We start from the raw sequence: 16,575 nt of genomic DNA on the forward strand, positions 1-16,575 counted from the left end.
GAAGCTGGGTGAATTGGGATATGAGTGTAGGCTTCCTTGAGATCCAGAGAGCATAGCCAATCGTTTCGAGCCAGGAGAGAATATAGAGTGGCTAGAGTATGCAAAACTTTCTTCTGTCCAAAAACTTGTTGAGGGCTCTGAGACCTCCCATCATCTTCCCTACTAAAAACCCCTGGTTCTTTTGATCTACAGGGACTTCTTCTATGGCATTGAGAAGAAGGTAGTGAACCTCCTGAAGAAGAGGGGATTGGTGAAGCCTGAAAGCAGACTCTCTTGGAGGATGATCTGGAGGGATGGTGATGAAATGTAGAGAGTAACCCTCCCGTATGATTTTCAGAACCCAGATCAGAGGTGATGAGCTCCCAACGATGGAAATAGAGTTGAATGCGACCTCCGATTGGCTGAGGAAGAGGCTTGAAGTAGAGGGATTGAAACTATGCTCTCTATCAACAGGACAAAAGGACTGAGCTGACTTGGCAGGAGCAGCCGGTTGGGTCTTGGGAGGACACAGCTTTTTTTGCTTCTTCTGTTGAGACCTCACTTTGGCTGAAAAACATCTCTGATAAGAAGAAGCAGGCCTGAAAGGTCTCGATGAGGGTTTGGACTTGGATTTAAACAAGGTGTCCCATCGAGTCTCATGAGCTGAGAGTTTTGGGTCACCGAATCTGCCAAATCCCCAAAAAGCTTGTCCCCTAAGCAAGGAATGTTGGCTAGTCTGTCCTGCAGGTTAACATCCATGTCAGACATAGAAGAGGCTCAGGACGCGAGTTCAAAGATGTCATAAGCTGAACGCACATGATACTTCCTCAATTGCAGAACAGTGCTCCCAAAATGTTGAAAACCTTTCAACTTGGGAGAAGGGAGGAGCTTACTAAAGATAGCGGCCTGAGGACTCCGCAGAGACGCCACTGTGCTGTTGAAGGGAATTTTTTTCCTGCCGGATGGTGAAGAGAGTCTAAAGTTCGGGTATTCCCGGACAAATCTGTTCCGTCAACGGGCCCGATGGATGCCTTTGTTGATCACGGCACAAGAACGCCACAATCGGATGTTTCCCCGGCTGAAGGGAATGCGCAAACTGAGGCGTGTGATCCTTCCTTTGAGGGTGTCACTCTGTCCTCCAAAGAACGAAGTCTGCCTAGCTGTCCCGGTGCATCGGGGGAGTCGTTTCTGGATGCCACGGCCCGGAGTACCCTCTTGCTGGTCTCTCGGAGTGGGAGGACTGGCTCTGAGATAGGGCAGGAGGAGCAGTTAACATCTAAGCAACTGGTGACAAGAGGATCACAGCTAACTCATTTAGATTCCCATACAGCTGACGTTGGCTAAGATGTAATGGGAGCTGCAGGGAACTCTGGTGCAGGGATTGTTCCCTTACAGAGGCCCAGGGTCTTTACAATGGAATCCATTTGGGATGCTATCTCGGATATGCAAACTTCTCTTGGTAATCAAATCCAGCAACTGACTACTCGGTGTAATAATAATAATAACAGTTTATATACCGCAGTACCGTGAAGTTCTATGCGGTTTACAAAAGAATAAAAGAAGGTACAAATTGATTGAACTTAAGAGGTGAAAGCAAGTGGTTGATAGGTCAAGAGAATCGTTATTGAGGAGAAAGAGATGTATGGGTCAGCTGTCTAGGTACTTCAGGAACAGATGTGTTTTTAGGCGCTTCCTGAATTCCTCATAAATAGTGGACGAAAACAACTGTTCTAGATCTTTACCCCATAATGCTGCCTTATGTGAGAGAAGGTGTTCATGGTGTTTTTTCAGTTTACATCCTCTAACTGGGGAGGGGGGGGAATGAAGTTTAAATGTGAGCTTCTCTTGTGTCTGTTGGCTGAAAAGGAGAAAAGGTCAGTTATATATTTAGGGGCTAGTCCGTATTGTACTTTAAAGCAGAGGCAGGCAAACTTAATCTTTACGCGTGCTTCCATTGGTAGCCAGTGTAACTGCCGGTAGTAAGGTATCACATGATCAAATTTCTTTAGCCCGAAGATTAGTCTGACCGCTGCATTTTGCATTAATTGTAAATGTCGCATATTCTTTTGGGAGATTGCTAAATAGGCAATGTTACAGTAATCAAGTTGACTCAGTACGAGGGATTGTACCAGGATTCTGAATGCTGAAGTATCAAAATATGATTTAATGGATTTAAGTTTCCAGCGAGTGAAAAAACCCTTTCTGATTAAGGAGTCCACCTGGTCTTTCATGGTTAGGCATTGATCCAGAGTTACACCCAGTATCTTCATGGTGGACTGAATAGGGCAACTAAGTTTATTGATGCATAGTGTTGTTTTGGTGTCAAGCAAATGTGGCGAAGCAACAAAAAATTTTGTTTTCTCTGAATTAAGTTTGATCTTGAAGTCTGTCATCCAAAGCTCCATCAAATTTATAGCTTCTGATGTCTTGGGAATAGTTTCTGAGATAGAGTTAGCAAATGCGATGATGATCGTAAAGTCATCAGCGTAACTGAATGATTTTATCCCCAGCTGGATTAATTGCACGCCCAGTGAAGACATGTAGACATTTGAAAAGCAATGGGGATAGCGGTGACCCTTGCAGCACACCGGATGGATTGCTCCAGGTATCGGCGAGATCATATTTGAAACGTACTTGATAGGTACGGGACATAAGGAAGCCACAAAACCAGTTCAACACCTCATCCCTGATACCAATACCACTGTGCTTTCAGAGAACCTGGAACTCAAAACCAAGGTAACGAGTTTTGAGAGTAAATCAAGTGACTGATACTAGACTAAAAATTTTGGAAGTTCAAGCTTTAACTTGGGCCAAGGACAGTACTAGCTTGCACTTTAAACAAGAAATGATGGAAAACTCTATTAGGAGATGTAATCTCCGAGTACTTAATTTTCCTAAAGTTCAACCTATATCTGCCCTGCAATGTTTAAAAGATATATGTCTGAAATTCTGAAAGTTCCGGAGACCTCATACCCACCTCTATCTAAAATATACTATTTTCCAAAGGCAATTAAATTTCAAAAGTCCAACCAGAAGAATCTTCCTGCTGATAGTTTAGACCTGACTAATTTCTTGGAGAGGTCGGATACTGAGGTTTGTGTCTCAGCAACATTAATTGTTCAGTTTGCTATTGACTCTGATAGGGAATGGATCTTAAGATGTTTTTTAAATATAAAGATATTCCCTTTTTGAATAATCTAATATAATAAAACCCTAAGCCACGCATGTGCACTCCCATCTGCATGCTCCAGTTTTCCAAGCGCTGTAGGGCACCGCAGGTAGGAGTGCGTATGCGCGCACATCTCTCTCTCTCTCCCCTGAGGCGGATGTCGGCACGGCGGATGTTGGCGGCTGCAGGCTGTGGCGGCTGCTGGCTGCGGCGGGCGAGCCCGGAGTCTAGATACTCCTGAAAAGGAAGGCAAAACAGAAGGTTCTGTGTTGTCGTCTCTGAGTGGCAGAGATTGAAAGAAGAGGAACAAGAAGTTGTAAGGTCACTGGAAGGAAAAAAAATAAAGGAATTGGCAGATGAAGGAATCGTGGCTGAGAGTGAGGCTGTTCATTTGCAGGAGGCTGGCCAAGCAGACAGAAGGTGGTAGTCAAACACACAAAAGGACAGGGAGCTAGAGAGACAGATTTAAAGGGAAAAAAATGCACAAGGAGAGACACACACAGAAAAAACAAAAACAAAAGGAGAGAGATAGGAAAAAAAAACCAAGAGAGACATACAGCAGCCAATGAGACAGATAGACAGACAGTAGCCAAGGAGACAGACAGAAAAACACAAAAGGAGAGAGATAGGAAAAAAAGACAGAGAGACATACAGCAGCCAATGAGACAGATAGACAGACAGTAGCCAAAAAAGGGAGAAGGGCTGCTGCTGGATAAGGAGAGCAGTGAAGGGGTGGTGGTGGACACATGGAAGATAAAGGAAGGGAGAATGGGTGGACAGCCGAGGAAAACGAAAGACAGAAATACAGAAAGTGTCTAAGGAGAGAGAAAGAGAAAGAAATAAAGACAGACACACACACATATATTCTAGCACCTGTTAATGTAACGGGATATAAGACTTGTATTATAAGAATGTATCCAGATGTCTTCGTTCTACTCAAAAGAGAAGGAAACAATTTCTCATTTTGAGACCCCAGGCAGTTCAATTAGGGGTAACTTTTGCACTTAGATATCCCTGTAAGTGCGTTCTGACATATAAAAAAAGTAGATATGTATTCTTTGAACCACAGCAGCTGTCTAAGTTTATTTCAGATAGAGAGCAGTCAGTATCTTCTATATGAGTTTTGCTGTCTTCAAGCCTAGCAAGATTAGTTCATGTGCACTCAGGTCCCCATTTTTTAGTTCCTTTGATTAAATTACCTTGGTTTAATTCAGTTTATTTATAGCTGCCTCCCCGGGAGATATATTGTGGACTAACTATACTCTGTAATAAGTTGATACCTCTTGGAATTATATTTTCATTTTACATTGTATTTTTTCTTTTTTGACTTGTAAAGATTGTCAAAGTTAAAACTTATAAATAAATAAAATAATAAATAAAATAAAACCTTTCAACTTATGAGATGGGATATATATGCAGGAAACTGTTTCATGAGATGCTTCAAGTAGCATGAGCAGTAGAAATTGTAGTTGACAGCTCTATTAGCCAACATGGAATTTCGGTAGAGTCTTCGACAAAATCTGTCCATAGTATAGCCCTCCCTACCAGGAAGAACCAATGCATAAACTTTGGACGAGTAAGAGTAGACTTCATGACGAGGGATTGATAGGGAGTTGAGGTTCATCAAATCCCAGGAGAGATATCTTGTAGAGAGAATCCAATTTTCTAGGAGCCACCAGTACCAAGAGGGGTGATTCCAAATTCTTGTAAAAAGTCTCTCTTAAAATCCCATGCAAAGGGAGCTTGAGCATTTCCTTAGTAGGATGATTGTAATCCAAGGTTTAGAGAAACTCCTCACTATACTTAGAATCAGCCTCCAATGTCACTGAAAGATCCTTTCACATTCGTCGTATAAATCTAGTGAAAGAAAGCTTTTCGGTGGGAGAAACCACTCTAGCTGGAGAATGTCTTGGAGACTTCAATACAGGAGAATCATCAACATTGGTAGTAGAAGGTGATGGATCAGGGTCGGAATCATCCTGCAAATCAGAGTCCTGGAGCAGAGGAGGAGAATGGTGCTTCAACCAATGCGGGTCTGGTGTTGGGGTCTCAGAATGTTTTCTCTTTAGAGATACCTTCCCAGGCTTAATGGAGCTCCTGTCAAGAATGCCTGGAAGAGGATGTATGACATTGAGCAGATGTGGACCGGTGTTTGGAAGACCAATACTTCGATGCTGGAGTGGCAGGACTGGATTGGCGTTGCGACTTTCTGGGACACACCAATAGAGCATCGATGGTACCAGAGATCATGGTAATGTTAGGCTGAGGCTGGACTGGTACCAGAGGAGTCAGTGTCAGGAGTAACAACTGAAATTGGTCCCCAAGCTCCTCTTGAAGCACAGTATCAAGCTTCTGCCTCAAAGTAAGCACCGGTACACGGGGCTTTGTCGCCGGTACCACAGGTGCTATGACACATTCCGGAGAGGATGACTCCGATGACGAAGCATCCCTCGATAATGGAACTGGTCGCTATAGGGACTTACGCTTAGTCAGCATGAATTGGATCAATGCCTTTGTGTACTGTGCCCCTGGAAGGGAAGGGGATGGCTTCTTATACAGCTTACCCAAGAGCGTGATGACCGGTGTCGATGCTGGTGCCTCTGGCGGTGTCGAAGTTTTGATGCCAGTGATTTAGATATAGAGTCGGTGTTATCGGTGCACCTCCCTCCATGTCGACACCAAAAAGTTTCTCTTGTTGGAGAATACAATTCTTGATGGTAAGCTTCTGCAGTGAAGAGCAGCGTTTACAAATCTGAACACGGTGTTCGGGACCCAAACATTGCAGGCACCAGCTATGAGGGTCCGTTAGCAATACAGTGCGAGAACACCGATCTTACTTTTTAAATCCCATCAGTGGGCCTGACATCAACAGAACACCACCTCAGCCAAATCAAACTCAATGGTTGAGACGTGAAAGTAGACCCCGCTGAGGAGAACCCCCGCAGGCGAAAAAAGAAAAAAATAAACTTTTTAAAAAAAACTTTCAGATAAAACTATAAAAGAAATAAAGATGAAAAAGAGCATGAGGAGAATCAAGATGGCGACGGCGTGCTTAACAGCTAGTTTGAAATGCTCTGTCCTACCTTGCAAAGTTTCCACAAAGTCGTTAATCGGCTTGCTTTTTTTCTCCAATGCCTCATATCAAACACAAGGGTATGCTTTGGATGGACTCCTCTACTCCCAGGCAGGCGACGATGGAGTGCTTTTTAGCTAGATCCCCATCTGTTCCAGGAGTGGAGTTGCCTGCATTTACCTTGGAGGAAGGAGCCTCCAAGGCGTTAGGGCTGGAAATATTACCTCCTCCTGTTGCCCGTTTGCCGCCGTGACCGGTGCTGGAAAATGTTGAAGGCGCAACTGCCGAAGCCTGGATGTGCTTGACACAACCGCATAGTGGGGGCTTTCACACGGAACAGAACGCCAAAATTACAACTGCTTTGGGAGTTGCTGAACCCCGCTCCTTCGTGGTGACATTAGAAGCTATATGGACTACACTTCAAAGACTTGAAAAAGCTGTGAATAAATCGTCTGAAGAAGCTTCACCGACAATTTATCACTATTTGTTCAAGCCATGAAAACTGAAACTCATACTAAGTTTGAACAAGTGGACAAGGAGCTGGTTGCATTACAGAATTTAGTGGGTAATTTTGTCAAGGACAAAATTATTTACCAGAGGAAATTTGAACAAATTGAAAACTATAATAGAAGACTCAATTTGAGAATTCTTAACTTTCCTAAATCACTAGGTGTAACATCTAGTGATATATTAAAAAAATAATGGAAAATTTTGAAATTTACTCTTGAAACAATGCCTCCTTTAAACCGAGTCTTCTATTTACCAACAAAACCAGAAATACCATCTGAAACAAATCAAGGAGAGAATCCACCAGTGTTGGATTTAAATAATATAACAGCAATTCTTAAAAACTCTGAAGTTCAAATTGACTCTAGATGAACGATGTTAACATTCTTTGTTTTTGAACGATTTAAATGCTGTTATGAGAATGTTTTTCTGCTTTTCTCAATTGTTATTTTATGGTGAAAAAGTATGGATATTTCCAGATGTTGCTAAAATAACTCAAGAATTGAGAAAACTTTTTCTAAGTATGAACCAAGATGTAAAAAAGTTGGAAGCTAGCTTCTTGTTAAGTTACCCCTGTAAATGTTTGATCAGCTATATGAGGATAAAGTATGTCTTTTTTGCTTCTGAGCAACTTCGTAGCTTTTTGGATTCTAAGACTGTATTCCATAATGTATAGGGTAATTAATAATTTATAGGATGGGTATGATTGATTCATGTTAAGTTGTTTTGTTTTTTTTAAGCAATATTTGCATGGAGATCTCCTTATCTTTTCTCAATTCTCCACAGTATAGTTATGGTCTATGGCAGTGTTTTTCAACCGCTGTTCCGCGGCACACTAGTGTGCCGCGAGATGTTGCCTGGTGTGCCGCAGGATCGCCATCAGGGCAGTACTACCAGTCCTGCATTCAGGGGCCCGGAGCTGACAGGGGGCCCGAGGCAGGGGCGCCAGTAGCTCATCAAGGCAAAGTGAGTCGATCACCCAGGACTCACTTTGTCTTGGCGATCTAATCTATCGAGCCGATAAGTCTTCTTCTCCCCGACGTCAATTCTGCAGTCGGAGAGGAAGTTCGGGCCAGTCAATCGCTGCCTGGCTGGGCGGAACTTCCTCTCCGATTGCAGAATTGACGTCAGGGAGAGCATGCGTCGGCGTCGGCTTTGGGGCCTGTTATCCATTGGTGGGTCCTGTTCCCCGATGGCAGCGGCAGTGGCTTGGGGAACGGCAGGGAGAAAGAAAGAAAGGGGGCAGGCAGGGAAACAGAAGGAAAGAAGAGAAACAGAAAAAAAGAAAGAAAGGTCAGGGAGAGAGGAAGAAAAAGTTGGGGGAGGGAATGAGGTGTGGAGGAGAGAAAGCATACAGGCTGATAGAAGGGAAGAAAGATTGGATGCACAGTCAGAAGAAGAAAGTGCAACCAGAAATCACCAGACAAGGTAGGAAAAATGATTTTATTTTAAATTTAGCAAAGTGGAGGCAGTATTACCACAGTTTTCAAAGGAATTTGCCCAAATAACTTAATAGTTAACTGGGTAAATTCCCAGAGATGAAAACTTCCCTTCACTTACTATGCACAGTTCTGAATTTATATCTGCTGTCTATATTTTACAATATGGTCACCTTTTACTAAACTGCAATAGTGGTTTTTAGCGCAGGGAGCTTATGAGCGTCAAGAGCAGCGCTGGGCATTCAGCGCAGCTCCCTGCGCTAAAAACTGCTATTGTGGTTTAATAAAAAGGATGGAGGGTATATTTGTCTATTTTTGTATGCTATAAAAACCAAATACAGAGAGAGACTGAGAGCTGTTGACGAAGAGCTACGTGTGTGTCTTTCTTCGATTCCAGTCAAAATATCAGCTTTGTGTTCAGCCAAACAGGCCCAGGTTTCGCACTGAATAAAGTATTTTATAATTTTTCACTATTCTGTTTACTTAATATTTCATAATAAAGTAATTATAAAATACTTTCTTTGTGTTTATTTGATTCCTATCAAGAGAATTACTTTATATATAGTCAATATAGGCACAGAGTTAAATTTTTTAACATTTTCTAATGGTGGTGTGCCTCGTGATGTTTTTCATGAAACAAGTGTGCCTTTGCCCAAAAAAGGTTGAAAAACACTGGTCTAAGGAAGAGTATTAATATGATGCTAAGATGGTCTATTTGATTTATTTCTTTAACTCTGTATTTCTGTTAACAAGTGGATGCTTGTGGATTTATTTGAAAATGCATATAAATTAAAAAATTAAAAAAATAAAAGGAGCATGAGAGCGGGAAAGCAAACAATTGAAAATGAAGACCGTTAAATATGCGACTTCAATGCTCCACGGAAAAAATGGAACTGAGGGGCCAGGCGCCAATGTCGGGCAGAAGGCACTCGTGCATGCGCAGTGCGAGCTATCACAAACTTTCTAAAATTGTTAAAGAGGCGATGCACTTTTAAAGCGTCTATACCAGGGCTCCGTGGATGACGTCGCCTATATGTGAGAATATGCTGCCTGCTTGTCCTGGGATAAATGCCACAAGGAAAAAATTTCACGCACCAAACTAGCTCTCAGGGGAACAGATCCAACTAAAAACTTCAGGTCAGACCTTTATTAATGGCTCTGTCAGTTCCTACAGGAAGTCAAATTCTAAAACTATAGTGATAACACTTACTGCTGGTTCTGCTCTGCCTCACTCTGCTGGTTCGTGCTGAAGCTTTGCATAGCCTGCACTTCCTCCTCCTCCTCATCCTCACTTGAAGCTTCCTCAGCAGCATGGTTGGAACGGGGTGAAGGTGTAGTTGCAGTGCCATCAGCTTTTTGGATGGATGGTTTCTGACAGATATATTTAGGATCACGTCCAAGATTACAAATCTCTTCCAGCAACTGAAAAATAAGACGAAAGGAAACATTTGAGTGAAATATATAACTCATGAAGCCAGCAGTTACACAACACTTCTTGCATCACTGCCTCTTGAAGGCAGTAGAATGCAAGATACAGAAGAGCTTGGTTACATCATCAGCACATTCACTCCTCCACCATCTAGTATCACTACCTATATGCAATATCTTATGAGCTTCAAAAAAACTCTTTGGCACAACAATATGGTGATCATCAGCAGCAAAACTGAGATTGAAATCATATTCCACATATCCTGGCTTCAGGGTGATATTCATTACTATCATATTATATGCAATATATTTATTTTAAATTTATTCCAAAATAAGAATTATACTTAGGGAAAATAAGTCCAAATTAAGGGAGAAAGAGAAACAAATCGTGTATCTGGATTTTCAGGTGTTCTACAAGGTTACGCATGAATGACTACTTTGAAAAATTGCAAGCCATGGAATTGAGGGTGAAATACTCACGTGGATTAAAAACTGGCTGGCGGATAGGAAACAGAAAGTGGGAGTAAACGGACAATACTCGGACTGGAAAAGCGTCACAAGTGGAGTGCCACAGGGTTCGGTGCTTGGACCCGTGCTCTTCAACATATTTATAAACAACATGGAAATTGGTACGATGAGTGAGGTGATTAATTTTGTAGATGATACGAAGTTATTCAGAGTAGTGAAGACACAGGAGGATTGCGAAGATCTGCAACGGGACATAAACACACTCAAGAAATGGGCCGCGACATGGCAAATGAAGTTTAACGTGATAAGTGTAAGGAGATGCATGTTGGTAACAAAAATCTTATACACGAATACAGGATGTCCAGTGCAGTACTTGGAGAGACCCCCAGGAAAAAGAGACTTGGGAATACTGGTCGAAAAGTCAATGAAGCTGTCCGCGCAATGCGTTGCGGCGGCAAAAAGGGCAAACAGAATGCTAAGAATGATTAAGAAGGGGGATCACGAACAGATCGGAGAAGGTTATCATGCCACTGTACCGGGCCATGGTACGCCCTCACCTGGAATACTTTGTTCAGCACTGGTCGCCGTACATGAGGACACAGTACTACTCGAAAGGGTCCAGAGAAGAGCAACTACAATGGTTAAGGGGCTGGAGGAGTTGCATACAGTAAAAGATTAGAGAACTGGGCCTCTTCTCCCTTGAAAAGAGGAGACAGAGGGGACATGATCAAAACATTCAAGATAATGACTTAGTAAAGACAGGTTCTTCACCCTCTCCAAGGTGGACAGAACGAGAAGGCACTCTAAAGTTAAAAGGGGATAGAATCCGTACAAATGTAAGGAAGTTCTTCTTCACCCAGAGAATGGTAGAAAACTGGAATGCTCTTCCGGAGGCTGTTATAGGGGAAAACACCCTCCAGGGATTCAAGACAAAATCAGACAACTTCCTGCTGACCCAGAATGTACGTAAAAAAGGCTAGTCTCAGTTTGGGCACTGGTCTTTCACCTAAGAGCTGCCGCGTGAGCAGACTGCTGGGCATGATGGACTACTGGTCTAATCCAGCAGCAGCAATTTTTATGTTCTTATGACATAGAAGCAATCGCCTGAAATTAGAAAGGGTTAATATCAAATCACCCACCCATTGATCTTCACTATTAACAATCATTATAGCTTCCCTATCTAACAGGAATCTTTCTAGTTGGTCAGGCTCAAAAATATACTGAATTTTTTTTTTTTTTAATTTAAAAATATTTTCAGTTATACATGAATTGAATATAAAAGACGATCATGAACACAGGAAATGATGAAGATTTTGTGCTTCAAGGCGACAGAATAGAAGTTGTAAAGTATTTCAATCTCCTAGACTCTTTTATAAAGAAGCAACTAGCAGGTAAAAAATACTTCACAGAATAGCACTTGGTTGCTCTTCAATGAAAGCTCTCGACAAAATATACAAAGGCAAGGAAATAACATTCCAAATGAAGATCAGACTTGCCCATGCACTCATTCTCTCAGTGGTCAAAAAACTAAATCAATTCAAGAAGAGATCAAACTGGCAATATCACCTGAAGCCCAAATGATGAAGTTACGACTGTCTTATTTTTGTCATACTGTCAGAAGAGAGAGATCATTGGAGGAGGACATCATGTTTAGGAAGACTAAAGGAACAAGGTAAAGAGAGCAACCTGCAATCAAATGGCTGGACATGTTGAAAACAACTATGGGGATAACGCTGGAGGACCTTACCAGATTAGTACAAAACCAATTTCTTTAGATCTGTAATTCATAAAGTCAGTAGGACTCAAACAGGAGTCAATGGCACCTAACACATTAAGGATAATTGAGGAAATAGTACGAAACAGTTTACATTGCCATTATTTCAAACAAGTCCACATCAAGGAAGGAAACCCCAAGAACTGCTATGGCATCATTAATAAATAAAATTTAACACAATTTAACAAAAATAACTAAATATGCTGGCCCAGAGACAATATTTAAACCCAATTTAACCTGTGGTGTGTGGCGTAGTGGTTAAAGCTACAGTCTCAGCACCCTGAGTTTGTGGGTTCATATCCCATGCTGACTCTTGTGACCCTGGGCAAGTCACTTATTCCTTCACTGTCCAAGGTACATTAGACAGATTATGAACCCACCAACACAGATAGGGAAAATGCCTGAAGTATCTGTATGTAAACCGCTTTGAATGTGGTTGTAAAACTACAAAAAGGTGGTATATATAAGTCCCAATCCTTCCTTTCCGTTACCATTGGCTCCATTACTAAAACCCCTATATTAGAATAAAAAAAGTTTCCAATGGAATTGATCAAAAATATAAAAGATTTGTCTCCAGATTTACAAGGGAATCTCAAAGACCCTACCACTGCCAAATCCTTTAGCTTTAACTGAAAAGCACAGTTACTTACCGTAACAGGTGTTATCCAGGGACAGCAGGCAGATATTCTCTACATGTGGGTGACACCATCGACGGAGCCCCCTAGCGGACGTTTTCGCAAGCAGACTTGCTTGAAGACCTTCAAGCTTGCGATTGGCCCATGCATGCGCGCGAGCCCCTCCCACCTGGTTTAGGGCATGCGTCTCCTCAGCGTGTCCTCAGTTCAGATAGCTTGCAAAGAAGCCAACCACGAGGAGGTGGGTGGGTTACGAGAATATCTGCCTGCTGTCCCTGGATAACACCTGTTACGGAAAGTAACTGTGCTTTATCCAAGGACAAGCAAGCAACATATTCTCTATATGTGGGAGACCTCCAAGCTAACCAGAATGGGATGGAGGGAGAGTTGGCAATTTAGGAAAACAGATTTTGCAAAACAGACTGGCCAAAATGGCCATTACACCTGGAGAAAATATCCAGACAGTAGTGCGAGGTAAATGTATGAACCGAGGACCAAGTGGCAGCCTTACAGATTTCCTCAAGTGGAGTCGAGCGGAGGAAAGCAACTGACGCCGCCATCGCTCTGACCTTCTGGCCTGTGACTCAACCCGGCAGGGAGAGACCAGCCTGAGCGTAACAGAAGGAGATACAAGCGGCCAACCAGTTAGAAATGGTCCGCTTAGATACAGAGTGACCCAAATGACCTTCCAAGTAAGATACTTCAAGTGAGCCCACACAAGCGGCTCGAACAGGGGTTTCATCAAATGAGCAAGGACCACGTTAAGATCCCGAATCACAGGGGGAAGTTTAAGGGATGAACAGAGATAGGCTTCCCGTCAAGCGGCTGATGAAAAGCAGCAGTGGCACTAAGGTGGACTCGAACCGATGAGGACTTGAGTCCAGCGCCAGATAAGTGTAACAGATAGTCCAGGACAGCAGATAAGGAGGCAGACAACAGCTCCTGCTATCGAGTAGCACACCAGGAAGAAAAACGGATCCACTTCTGATGGTAACATTAGCAAGTGGACTCCTTCCGAGAAGCTTTCAGGACATCCAGCACAGGCTTTGAGAACTTGAACGAGGACATCAAGCCATGAGGAACCAAGCCGTTAAGTGCAGAGATTGCAGATTGGGATGAAGAAGAGAACCCCGACTCTGCGTAAGCAGAGAAGGAAAAACAGGCAGAAGAAGAGGCTCCCTGGAACTGAGTTGCAACAGGAGGGAGAACCACGGTTGCTGGGGCTACCGAGGAGCTATCAGAATTATGGTGCACTCGTGGACTTGAGCCTGATGAGAGTCTTCAGAATCAGAGGGAATGCATACAGAAACAGGTTTGTCCAATCCAGCAGAAAAGCATCCGCCTCGAGTCTGAGCAGGGTGTAAACTCTGGAGCAGAAGCGGGGCAACATGTTATTGTGGGGGGGGGGGGGGGGAGACACGAACAGATCGACGTCCGGAGTCCCCCAGGGAGCAAACACTTGACGTAGAGTGAAGGAATGGATGGACCACTCTGTGAGGCTGTAGTAGATGACTCAACTTGTCCGCCAGACAATTGTGCCGGCCCTGAATGTAGACCGCTTGAAGGAATATGTTGCGGCGGATGGCCCAATCCCAGAGCCGCAGCACCTCCTGGTACAGTGATCGGGACCCCGTTCCCCCCTGTTTGTTGATATAAGACATGGCGACCTGGTTGTCTGTGCGGACCAGCACCACTCGGTCGCAAAGCAGGTGACAAAAAGCTTTCAGGGCGAGGAAGATCATTCGAAGCTCCAGCAGATTGATGTGACAAAGGAGGTCGGCACTGGACCAGAGACCCTGAGTGCCAAGATCATCCAGATGCGCCCCCCAAGCATAGGCTGACGAGTCCTTTGTGAGGACCTTTAGCGGAGGAGAAGCATGAAACAGAAAACCTCTGGAAAGATTGAAAGAGAGCATCCACCAACGGAGAGACTGCCTCAACAAAGGAGTACCGTATTTTCACGTAGATAACGCGCACCCGTGTAAAACGCGCACACGGGTATAGCGTGCGGGAAACCAAAATATATGTAAAAAAATTTTGTATACCGCGTACACCTGTATACTGCGCATGCTGCCCCGACTCTCCCGTCGCCGCCCGACTCTTTCGCCCGCCCCGACTCTCCTTTCACCCGCCCCGACTTTCCTCTCCCCCTTGAAGTCCTGTCCCCACCCTGAAAGCCTGATGCCCCCCGACGTCCGATTCACCACCCCGCAGTACCGCTCGCACCCCCACCCCGAAGGACCGCTCGCACGTACTCGCACCCCCACCCCGAAGGACCGCTCGCACGCACTTCCACCTGCACCCCCACCCTGAAGGACCGCTCGCACCCCCACAGCCTCCCGACCCCCCCCCCCCCCATCATGTAGAAGCTCCTATCGGTGTCCTGCTGCTTCCTCTTGGCGGTCCCGGCCCTTCTGTGAGCCCTGCGCTGCTTCCTCTTCCGGCGGTCCTGCCCTTTCTCTGACGAAAAAAAAAAGTTGTAAAACGCGCTCATGCGTATAAAGCGCAAGGTTATGCACAGTTTGTAAAATTGTGTATAATGCGCACGTTATATGCGTGAAAATACGGTAATGAGTTGAGAGACAGGGTCTCGATTTTGGTTCCATTGGGATGCCAGAGTCCATTGAGGAATATGGAGGTGAAGTCTGGCAAAAGGAGTCACGTGAACCGTGGAGGCCATGTGACCGAGGAGGACCATCATGAGCCGAGCCGGGGCCAAGGACAGATGGGCCACCTTTCAGCATATTCGAACAAGGGCCTCCCATCAAGGCCGAGGCAGTAAGGAGCAGAGACGAGCCGTGACCAGGACCGCTCCGATAAATTCCAGAGACTGGGACGGACAGAGGTGAGATTTGGGGAAGTTCACCTCGAAGCCGAGGCTCTGAAGGAGCGAGATGGTTTGATTCATCACTCACAGAACTTCGTGGCGAGAGGACGCTTTGATCAACCAGTCGTCGAGGTAGGGAAACACCTGCAGGTCACGGAGACATAGGGCCGCAGCTACCACAACTAGACATTTCATGAAGACCCTCGGAGAGGCCGCCAGGCCGAAGGGAAGAACACGATACTGGAGATGGAGATCCCCCACCCGGAATCTCAGATACCGGCGAGAGGCCGGGTGCATCGGAATGTGCGTGTACGCCTCCTTGAGGTTCAGTGAGCACAGCCAGTCCCCCTCGTCCAAGAAGGGGTACAAAGTAGGAAGAGTGAGCATTCTGAACCGTTCCCTGACCAGAAACTTGTTCAGAGCACAGAGGTCCAGGATTAGACGCAGATCCTCCGTCTTCTTGGGTACCAGAAAGTACCGGGAATAAAATCCAGTGTTCCACTGGTCCGGGGGCCTGAGCTTCCTGCAAAAGGAGAGGCAGCTGAGACCGAGCAGAAGGAAACTTTCTAGGAGGTAGGACCAGGGGTACGTGACTGAAGTGAAGGGAGTACTCCTCCAGGATGATAGAAAGCACCCAACTGTCAGTGGTAACACTTTCCCACTGGGCATTGAAATGATGGAGACGACCCCCGATGGGGAGGTGAGAAGGCTCCAGGAGGAAGGGAGCCCGAAGGCTCGGACTGGAAATGTCAAAAAGACAGCCCAGTCTTCATCGGAACCGGCAGCTGGGCCTTAGCTTGATGTTGCTGCTGCTGTTGAGACTGCTTCGGGGGAGGACGAGAGAACGCAGGAGTAGATTTCTGCAGAGACCTCCGGAGAGGAATTTTGTATTGCCGAGCCGGGGAGGGCCTTTGGTTTAAGTTTCACCAGAGAGGCAAAGGACCGTTCGTGGTCTGATAGGCGCTTGGTGGCCGCTTCAATAGATTCATCGAAGAGCTCATGACCCACACATGGGAGATTGGCAAGACTATCCTGTAGATTCGGATCTATATCCACAAGGCAGAGCCAAGCGAGTCGACGCATGGCGACCACAAAGGCCATGACCCTCGAGTACAACTCAAAGGCGTCGTAGCCCACCTGAAACATATAGAGGCAGAGCTGGAAGTGGGTCTCCTCGAGGAGGCGAAACTCCCGACGCCGACAATCCGGAATATCCTCCCGGAACGAGCGGAGGGTGTCCACACGGAACCGGAGGTAGAGCGTGAAGATAAAGTTA

The 16,575-nt window shown here is 44.9% G+C and overlaps 1 protein-coding gene across 7 annotated transcripts in view; it reads right to left on the reverse strand.

The window, feature by feature from the left end:
* Positions 1-16,575, reverse strand: part of HUWE1 (HECT, UBA and WWE domain containing E3 ubiquitin protein ligase 1) — a 779,197-nt gene that overhangs the window by 600,271 nt on the left and 162,351 nt on the right. For all 7 annotated transcript variants that reach the window (XM_033921870.1, XM_033921880.1, XM_033921834.1 and 4 more), the window contains one exon: positions 9,378-9,589. In XM_033921870.1, coding sequence (XP_033777761.1) covers positions 9,378-9,589 — 212 coding nt within the window. The remainder of the gene's footprint in view (positions 1-9,377; positions 9,590-16,575) is intronic.

Source organism: Geotrypetes seraphini, chromosome 1, assembly GCF_902459505.1.
Source record: "Geotrypetes seraphini chromosome 1, aGeoSer1.1, whole genome shotgun sequence".
NCBI lineage: Eukaryota > Metazoa > Chordata > Amphibia > Gymnophiona > Dermophiidae > Geotrypetes > Geotrypetes seraphini.